This window comes from Thermobia domestica, chromosome 11, assembly GCF_964235325.1.
Source record: "Thermobia domestica chromosome 11, izTheDome1.hap1.1, whole genome shotgun sequence".
Lineage (NCBI taxonomy): Eukaryota > Metazoa > Arthropoda > Insecta > Zygentoma > Lepismatidae > Thermobia > Thermobia domestica.
Genome location: NC_137464.1, coordinates 177,110,115 through 177,120,952, shown reverse-complemented (window position 1 = coordinate 177,120,952; position 10,838 = coordinate 177,110,115). Strand labels below are relative to the sequence as shown.

Below are 10,838 nucleotides of genomic sequence, written 5' to 3'. Positions count from 1 at the left end.
GTTCATCTCTGGTGCTTGGGGGTTCCAGGCTCATTCTCAATACAATGCATTGTTCACCTCTGTTGCTAAGGACCAGGGGTTCAATTCCAGTACAATACAGCATTCATCTCTGGTGCTAAGGGCCCCAGGTTCGATCCCAGTGCGTATCACACATTATAAGTGTTCTCACCTTCTAATAAAATGGTTTCCACCAATAAAAATAGAAATCGAACCGTTAAATATATTAGGAGAATATCTTTTATTCTCTCAGAATGACGTATCAACAGATTTAATTCAAATTTCCATTATTATTAAAAATACCCAGTATAGAGAGACACGCATACAAACTCAAAAAAGACCACATGACCTTTCCATGTCAGCACAACTAAAAACAGAAATATAACAACTTTCCAATACACGTAAGCAGGTCATCAAACCCTAATGACCTACCAAAACCTCTGACAACGGCCTAATGACCTAACAGTACAACTAGTAACATCCATTAAGGCGGTATCGTTTGATGTGTAGGACTTTGTCTGCAACTACTCTGCTTAGTGAATAAAAATGTTACATGATGTACAGTAAATTAGCATCATTACTTGCTTTTAGCATTACTGCAAATAATAATTGCTTATTCTAACTTTATTTTAAACAGTGATGTTATGTAAAATGTACTGTATAGTAAGATGTAAGTAAGGCATAAGTAAGGCATAAGAAGTAAGTAAGGCATAATTCAGGGATGCAAATAACCAACAAAATTTTACTCGCCCAAGAAAAAAGCTACTAGCCCACATCCCAGAATAGAAATCGTTTATTTACTTTCGTTATGATATTAAATACTCGCCCGCAGCGATGAACCACTCGCCTCGGGCGAGTGGTTGTTTGCATCCCTGGCATAATTATTAACCTAGTGTGTGTAATTTTCACTATTATTGTTTCTTGTACTTTTGTATTCATATATAAATGACGTGTCCGCTTCATATGCATTGTAATACAGTGCTAAATATATGAAAAAAGGACGAAATAAATATAATACAATACAACGCCATCTGTTCTCCTTGTTGATCATCTGTTGTAATGTAGCTCAATTACCATTTTTATGAAAAACACATCTTTCTAAGAAAATATTTTTGTCCTCTCGCCTGTAAACCTACGAAAATTGAGTTACTTTCCTCTAGGTCTCGTGCGACCATATATGTACTAATATTTGTAATGATATAGATTCTTTTAACGAATTATTTAAAGATAAAAGCGAGATTAAGATTACTCAATTGAATATTAGAGGTGTAAAAAAAAAGTTGAATTTTAAGTATTACTTCAAAATATTTCTAGAAATAGATATAATTGTTTAAATGAAAATATGGAAAATGAACATCCATACTTGTGACATTTGGGTATTATTGTTATTATGCAAATACTCGTAGGTTTTTGGCAGGTGAGGTTGTATAACGTACACTTTTGGCAACAACCGCAATGCCAACTTGAAAAGAAAATTTAAGCTTTATTCTCCAAACCCCGCTCTTATGAATTAAGCTCCCTTCCCGAAAAATCCAGCTTTTTAGCATCACAACTCTCAGATGAAAATTATTGAATGTTATCAAATCCTTTACATTTACAGTCTCTATGCTGAGTGTTCACGGTAAATTAAATGGCTTTCTAAGCGCTAACCCGAAAATGATAGAAGATTACAGACCAAAATTGAGGAAAAAGTGTGTAATAATATGGAATCTGAAAAGTGAATTTTTAATATCCTAACTTCATAAAGTTAATCTTTGAAACTTACATGAGTTCTTAGCCGTGGACAGCAGACCTTGTTGACTGTTACTTACTAGGGATGCGCACGAGACCAGATTTTTGGCTGTCTCGTCTCGAAAATGTGCTGTAAAAGTGATGTCTTGACTCGAAAAATGTATATTTTTCTATTGGAAGAGCTGTGTCTCGACTCAAATTTTGTCAGGAAAATCCTGTCTCGACTCGTCTCGTGCGCATACCTATTAGTTACATTACTGATGCTATCCCTTATACATACCAGTAATGCCCAGAAATATGTGTTAATAAATAAATAAAAATGACCTGCTATATAAACGTGTGAAATACTGTGTTCTACAGGCTTTTGGTTCGTAAGCTCTGCACAAGCGAAGTTCTATTCTGTAAATTAATTCATTGGACATAATAAAAACGTAAGAAAGTAGTGTTTAAATAAAAAATAAATAAATAAATAAATAAATAAATGTCTTAGGAGAAAACATTAAAATCGAATGAGGGATGCTTTATTACGACTTTATGTATTTCAGTTCTTTTGTAGATAACGATAAATTTTTGTTCTTTTCGGTAAACGATGATACATTTGCACAAAGAGGAAACCTATAAATGTAAAAACGGGAAGGATATTATTATTATTATTATTATTATTATTATTATTATTATTATTATTATTATTATTATTATTATTATTATTATTATTATTACTATTATTATTATTTTAAAGTTTTAAAGCTGTTAGGGATATTTGGCTCGAGGAACTTCAGCTTAGCAACACTCGGGACTCATGTTTACTTTCAGTAATAGAGATCATTCATAAAAACGTATGCTACTTTTCAAGCATAGGTTTAGGTGGTAAGCATTTGAAAGAAAAATATGAAAATACGTGTAATTAAATTACATTTTAAGAAAACACGCTAGATGACACAAGTGCATATCAGTGGAAAATACCTTTTTAGACACTGCCATCTAGCGGCACAAATTGAAAATAAGTGAAGATTCATAAGTGAACAATTAAATTCTGAACAGACGCGCTAGATGGCAGAAATGTAACAGCTTTACCGGAGTATATATTCTCTCACTCCATTGTTACTTATAGACAATAAAATTAATCAATGAGAAAACCCGAAACAAACTATTTACTAATCAAAAGATCTGAAACATATTCCCAGTACTCCCTAAATGGCTGTCGACACAAGCTATAGAAAAATTCTCAAATATGTGAAAAATTACTTAACAATTACGTGAAAAGGATGATGAAGAAATGAAATGAAATCTTTGAATTTTACGTCCCACATATATGCCGACTAGGCTAAAAGAGACAGTGATGATGAGAAATGAATGAAATGAAGAAGTAGGAGGAAACAAGAGAACCCTGAGAAAACCCATGCACATGGTACTTGTCCACCACAAAGCTCACTTGGCGCGGGCAGGAATCAAACCAAGGACTTCATGTGCAAGAGGTGAACGCTCTACCACTGAGCCACCGCGGCCTCAACAAGCTGAAGACTATTAATTTATTAAATATTTGTATTTTTACAGAAAATTTTCATACCTAAGTTATTATGTTCATAATTGTGTGTGTGTGCTTACCTCTTCTGCTAATATAGGCGGATTCCTGAAATAAAACAATATTAATCAGAATCCTTTTGCAAAATATAGGCTAGCCAGGTTATTTGACGTATTTATATTTTCTATGGCCCATTTTCTTTAAATTTGGGTATTAATACTGGTTATGCAAATTTCTGGGCTGTTGAAAATGAGGTTCAGATTCTTTCAGTGTTATGTAATTAGTAGGTCTATGCTACGTATATGTAATTAATATGATGCGTATCTCCGACATTAAATTAACAGTGTATTTTTTTTAAAAAAAATAATAACAGTGTAGATATTAGTAAGGGGTCCATCTACAACTTCACTTGCACTTTCATTATCATTTTCAGTGAATCTACGAGCGCGGGGTGAAAAGTTTTCGGCCTGACAATGAAACACTGCGAATTTCAGTTCAAAAATGATTTTATTTTTCGACATAAATTCCCTTAACTTCAATACACTTGGTCCAGCGTTTCTCCAACATCAATATTCCTTCCCGGAAGTGCGAGTCTGGAAGGTTGTGAAAATAGCTATCCACAACCCTCTCAGCTTCTTCATTCGAAGTGAAGCGCTTACCAGAAAGAAATTTATTCAAGTTTGGGAACTGATAGAAGTCCGATGGTGCCAAATCAGGAGAATATGGGGAATGGCCGAGCAAATCGTACCCCAAATCCCGCAGTTTTCCCATCGCCAACGCACCCTTGCGCACAGGTGCGTTGTCCTGGTGAAAGATGATTTTCTTCTTCTTCAAGCCAGGCATCTTCTCACGAATTTTGGCATCCAGCTGGTCAAGAAGGTTGGATTAATATTTGCCTGTAACTGTTCTCCCTTTTGCAAGGTAATCAATTAACAGCATCTCTTTCGCATCCTAAAACACACTGGCCATGACCTTTCTGGCCGATGTGATCGTCTTCGCTTTCTTCGACGCTGCACCACCGGCATCCACCTACTGCTTGGGCTGCTGTTTCATTTCTGGTGTGTAGTGGTGAATCCATGTCTCATCCACTGTCACAAATCGTCGCACAAATCGGTCTTATCCCTTTTGAATCGATCCAAAGATTGCTGCGAAAATCGTTTCCGCATTTTCTTTTGGTCGGCAGCCAGCAAATGCGACACCCATCTTGCGCAGAGCTTTCGCATCTTTAGTTCTTTGTGCAAGTTGTTTCGCACCCGTTCCTCCGATATCCCCACACTCTCAGCTATCTCACTCACCTTCACTCGCCTGTCGTCCAACACGATATCATGCACTTTTTCGATTGTTTCCGGTGTAGTTGCGGTTTTCGGCCTTCCTTCACGTGGGTCATCTTCGAGGGATGTGCAACCACGTTTAAATTCAGCTGCCCACTTTCTAACGGTTGACATTGACAAATTGAACTTTTGTCAACTTCGGATGAATTTCCACAGGGGTTAATCCACCCAAAACGAAAAATTTACCGCACGATATTCAAGTTTATCCATTTTCACAACTAACACGCAAGACGTCTAACTGCAACAATGCCTGCACACAAGTGCCTGCAACAATGCCTGAGAGAACAAGTTGACATTTGTTATACGAAGAACTGAAAAGCGCCCCCAGGCAAGAACAATAAAATTTTGCTGATTGGAGTGCCATCTGTGGGTCAGGCCAAGAACTTTTCACTCCGCCCTCGTAGATTATTTTCTCCAATGTAAGTATGTTTCTCTCGATAATTTCCGTTACAAATGTTCTATTTTAGTGTAATATTTCATACATTCTTAAGTCTTCCCAGTTATTTACCATACATGGAACTGAAATCAATAAAGAATAGCGTTGAAGTAAATCCCTCTGATTTTTAAAATTATTTCCAGTTTCACGATAACATATAGAATTCATTCGGTTTAGATACACTATTTATATTTTTGTACGTTCTTCTTAATCCCATGTGTTTGGAATTAAAATCAGTCAAGAGTGACCGGTGAATTTTGTACCTCAATGTGATATGGATCACTCCCCCGCTCTCTAAGATTAAAAATATATTTTCAACGTACCTTTCCTAGCAATATTAGATTTTCTTGGAATATGGCGTGTACTTTTTCAGGCTTTACGATTATTCTCTGTCCCTCTGTTTTCACCAAAACATGGATGTGAAGAAAGAGCAGAGATATACCGTTAACTTAAGGTGTCTATAGAAGAAACTCTCCCTCTCCTGCAGGAAGCATACAAAGAAAAATATCTGAAAAACTCAGAATACAGGCAGGGGCGAATAGGTATCATTAGGGGGGCGCGGGCGCTTTTTCTCACAAGGGCCACTAGAATCTCAATGTCATAAATCAAGTTGCGCAGTTTCCTTCTATAATAATACAATAGTATTAACAATTAACAATCAAAACTTCGTATTCTTTTATCAGCATATTATTCTGAATCAGGCCCGTAGCCAGCCCGAAAATGTAGAGGGGGCTCGGTGGAATTTAGGGGGGGCCCGATCCAAAAATATTAGTTCATCCCATATTATAGTTCATTTTCAAGCCTACCGTGAAAATTTTAAAGGGGGCCAGTAAAAATTTAGGGGGGGCCCGGGCCCCTAGACCCCCTCTGGATACGGGCCTGTTCTGAATTCTTCAAAGTATTACACAAAGTTCAAGGAACTATATTACAAAATTAGCAGATCTTTTAGTATACTACTTTTTGATGCTACAAGATCGATCATCTTTTCATTCGAAATATTCTCTAACAAGTCCTTTTCAATAGATATCAACATAAATGTTTCCAAATGTGAGTGTTCCTGAGACATGGCACTCTTTAACCTATTTTTAATATATTTCAAATTTGAAAAACTTCTTTCACATGTTACAGACAAAGTCAACAGAAACGTGTATGCTGGTAGCAAACCTGGATAAGCATTACTGTACAAATTATAATTCTGCAACATTAAAAAGCAGCACCTTGGATAATTTTTGTAATTCGCATTCCTTGTGAAGAATTTTTTTTCTAATCCTGAAACACTTGCGCTATCAGCATAATCAGTCTTTCTTCTCGGTTATACTCATCAGCAAGACTGACATTCAAGGATTCCCACTTCCTTGACAAGTCCAATAGTTCTTGTCTAGAATCCTGCGAAACTTCTTTACTCACTTTTTTTTTCAGAAGGTGCGTAAGTTTATGGAAAGCCGTGTCTGGAAGATCTATTACTTGGTTCAAGTTTCTAGGGCTCAAACACGACAAATCAGTCCACAAAGTATCTATCTTGCTTCTTGAATCTTGAAGAAACACTCGAAATGACCATATTCAATATTTTGTTGAATTCTTCGATGCAGTATCTGGTCATTGGATCAAAACCAGCTTCATCTTTACATTCATAGGGAAATATTATTTTCCGTCTACGAAGGTGAGTTGCCGGCAGGTCAGTAGAAGCATAGAAATCATGTTCTAATTCTTCAAATCTCTTATTGGCCCATTCCGCAAACCCTAATGCTGCATTTTTTAACGGATTCAAAATCAGCTCTCTTCTCCTTTAAATGGGGCAGAATAGTTGAGTTGATTTTGAGTTTAACGTCCCTTTCAGCAGCGAGGCTATATGATACGGGACCTACTGACTAACGTGGAATCCAAACCCATGAGCTCCCGCCGGGAAACGAACCCGGGTCTCCCACGCCAAAGGCACTTACGCTAACCGCTTAGGCACGAAGAAGCTCATGGGACAGAGTAGTCTGCACCGTTTGATATGACTGCAATACATCAGCACAATGTGTTTGGAGATAGTTCGACAAAGGAGTCGCCACTTGAAATATTTTCAGGAACACTTGTGATGTCAGAATTGTTTTGAACTTGAGAAGACCTTCTATATAGCCTTCCGCTTTGCATCTAACTTCTGGTTTGATATTTTCTGCAGAAGCAATCTCCTTCATTGTTATGATAAACTCTATGTATAAAGCATTTTCTGGGTTCAAAAAACGCTGGGTCACCATCTTGTTTCCGCAATAACTATAAGACGCCTTTGACATTTGATCTTCCAAATGTCCATCCGCAGATAAGACTCACGTATAAATACCGCACAGCACAGGTATTCAGCAGAATAAACAATGACACAAAATCAATGCAACTTTTTGTCGCATCACATATGACAAGACTAAGTATGTGAGCGTAACACCACACGTGTAACTGATATAGGCACACGATACTTAAGTCTTTTTAAAAACCCGAATATTGTCCTTGCATCATACGTGCCGACTACGTGGGTGCTCCAGGGATCCAGCACCCACACAAATCATCTTTAGTTTGATAGAAACAAAATAAAATAAATATTTCTCACTTGCCATTATCACAAAATAAGCAATTAAAACATTGAGATGGAAGTTAAAATTTCTAAACTCTAAAACATAATTGTTTGTTTCAAATGTGTTTGAGCAAAGGCAACCAAACAACATATTAAGTTAGTCACTTTATGTTCACAACAAAATCCTTGCAAGTTCTTTCTGAAATACCATTAAAAATATTTGCTTTTATGAAGATTTTAATTCATTTTAATTTGTATGAATGTAGTAGTTTCTTTTAGTAACGTGTTCATAATATCACTGCCTCTTGCACTCATTGTGCATCCTGTAAATTGTTTAAAGTATGCACTTAATGTTACGATTATATATGTTGGGAATATTCATTAGAGTAACTTATCCTTAAACTTGAACCCGGGTTTGAACCTGGTTTTTTACGTCTAAGGAAGCCGTGTTACCGACTGAGCTAGAGCAGCCGCAACTTATCCTTATATTACCGGTAAATGTCACTTTATCACGCACAGTCCTTTATGACAGTGTTCAATAAAGATTTTAACTGAAAGGAAATCAATCAAAAAATATCGAGACTGCCCCGAAAACATATTACAAGTCCCGCCACTGATACATCCACATAAAGTTTGGAAAGTCGGTGCCGTTGCCTTGCATGCTACTTGCGTCATCGGTTGAATTTCCAATACATCCAAAACGTAATTCATTGTGGTTTTTGAAAGGAAAGTTATGTGAACACCATCCAGCATACTTCCTCGTGCATGACATTTTATTGTTCTCAATAACTTTATCTAAGAGACTTTCAAGCGGAAGATAAAATTTGCTTCACAAAAGAATAATATCCAAAAAGTTTTTATGATCTGTAGCTGTGTCTTCCAATCTATAAACTTCTTCATTTTCTTTTCCTCTGTAACTGAGCCCTCTTTTACCACTGAGTTTCACCACTTCGACAACGTGTTACATTACTAGTCTGTTCTTTTCAATTCGATTCTGATCTTGTTTGAGTTGTTCAAGAACACATTTTAAGCAGAACAATATGACAGAGAAGTTCTGTTGGTGCCATCTGCTTGTTTATAAGCAAACTCAGGATTAAAGGGTATGTTTTCTTTCGGTTGACGGAAATGGAAATCAAAAAACTTGAGGATATCATTCTCTTGTGGACGTATGGAATAGTTTGTTGCTTTGTTCTCTGCTACATCATGCTTTTCAGTGTTTTCATTGACTTGGGGATTGGGATCACTAGAACTGGAGCTTTTCTGTTCATTTTTTTCTTCTTTGAAGCCACAATCATAGCTGATGTTGGAAGCGCACTAATTTCAAGATTCGTAAACTTTTTTGTTCATTTTCCACACTGATACTAACATTCGTAGCAGATAAGGCAGGATCACTAACTTCAATATTGTGTTCAGTCTGTTGGACCAAGGATGTTATAAAATAGAGGATTTGCCCATACATATCTTTATCCTATGAACTCAGTGAAGCCAAAAAAACAACCGAGCATCGTCGGAACCAGCACGTCTGATTGGCTGTTCTCGCTTCCGCCGTGATTGTTGGCTCGAAATATTGCGATCTTAGTGGCGCGGAGTGGGCAGAGTAGGTGTGGCGAAGCTGTGACGTACATCTTCACGATTTTGTAGTATGGGCAGATCCTCTATTTTATAACATCCTTGGTTGTGACTCAGTTGTTGGCAGTCTTGCATATTTGGAGACACTAAATGGGTTTGTGATCCTTTTACATGTATCAGCATCTGCTTTTAATAATCTTGCCATCTTTTCATCTCGGTTCTTAGCACCACTTTTCCTTCCATTTATTGTCTCCATCTATCGCCAAAGATAACTAACTGTACACAAATATGGTATAATTAAAGAACTGAAACAATCCTTTGATGGATATGCATCTGTGATATACAGTGGAGCATAAGTACAAGGTAACCAAAAAAGGTCTTGACGTTTCTGACATCCCATTAATCATGCCCTCACAGAGAGGAAACGAAATGACGCACGTGCCTGGAAAGCGATCGGAACTTAGTCTGACTATCGACCTTCAGTAATACAGACACGTTGTGTATACACAGAAGTCATAGCTTGTCCAGTATCGAAGAGAAATGAGGTATCTGAGCAGCTTATTCGCATGCGATTGTTGTATGACTTTAAAGTGGACCTTTCAGCTATCGTTTTAAGTCACCGAATACGCCAGGCATTTGGGAAGAATGCCGTGAACAAACGTACTGCGAGTCATCGGTTCCAGAAATTCTATTCGGGAGGTATGAGCCTTTCGGATGAAGTTTGCAGTGGACGACCGCATGTGTTGGATGATGAGGTCCTGAAAGCAGCCATCGAGGAGGACAGTGGTCTAACATGTGACGAACTTGCAGAAAGGTTCAATGTTTCCACTAAAACAGTCAGATTGCACCTTCATCGGATAGGAAAATCATGCAAGTTAAGCAAACGGGTACCCACACATTATCGGCAGTCAAGAAGGAACAACGAGTGACTTCCTGTTTGTCCTTGCTCACTCGGCACCTGAACACATCCATCTTTGATCGTTTGCTCACTAATGACGAAAACCGGGTCCTCTATGACACTCTCAAGCCTACCAGACATTGGTTATCGCCACGTGGTCCTGTTCTTCACACCTGAAGACCACCTCTGCATTCATGAAAGGTTATACTCTCTGTATGGTGGAACTGTCAGCAAATAGTGCATTACGAGCACATTTCAAGAGTCAGACAATCAATACTGACTTCTACTCTCAGCAGTTACAAAGGATGCACAAGGATGAAGTTCATTGAGGCACAAGGAGCCGGCATTGGTGAATCACAAGGATATGTTGTTCTTGCACAACAATGTAAGCCACATGTGGCATAGAGAACCACAATTCAGCAACGTGACTGGGAGATATTGCGACATGTACCATATTCACCGGACCTTAAGGACAATCACCTCCGTGAAAGATCTATCGCAAATAAGGTAGACCTGCGTAACGCTACTTCAGGAACTTCTTTGCATCCACGACTGTTAAGTTTTATTACCAGGGTATTGTACAGCTGCAGCAACTCGACAAAAGGTGTTGGATGCTGATGGAGATTGCTTCGAAACCTAAAGGCTAGTACCGATCACTGTAATGTCCTTTGTTTATCGCTGCTCTAGAACGGCAAATGCTTCAGTTACCTTGTTTTGATTACTCTGTTTGGTTACTTTGTTTTTGGTTACCTTTGAGTAGTTTTTCAGAAGCACACACCAGGCTTGTAATCAGTAAAACCTCGGAG

General features: G+C 37.8%; 1 protein-coding gene across 1 annotated transcript; it reads left to right on the top strand.

The window, feature by feature from the left end:
* The first annotated feature begins 9,700 nt into the window (after positions 1-9,700).
* On the top strand, positions 9,701-10,063 carry LOC145665372 (histone-lysine N-methyltransferase SETMAR-like). The gene has a single exon (XM_081732673.1). It carries the CDS (start codon positions 9,701-9,703, stop codon positions 10,061-10,063), a length of 363 nt encoding a protein of 120 aa, XP_081588799.1.
* Positions 10,064-10,838: the final 775 nt, after the last annotated feature.

Bases quoted from the DNA above. Each gene is read 5' to 3' on its own strand.
- LOC145665372 (XM_081732673.1), top strand. From the start codon at position 9,701: ATGCGATTGTTGTATGACTTTAAAGTGGACCTTTCAGCTATCGTTTTA.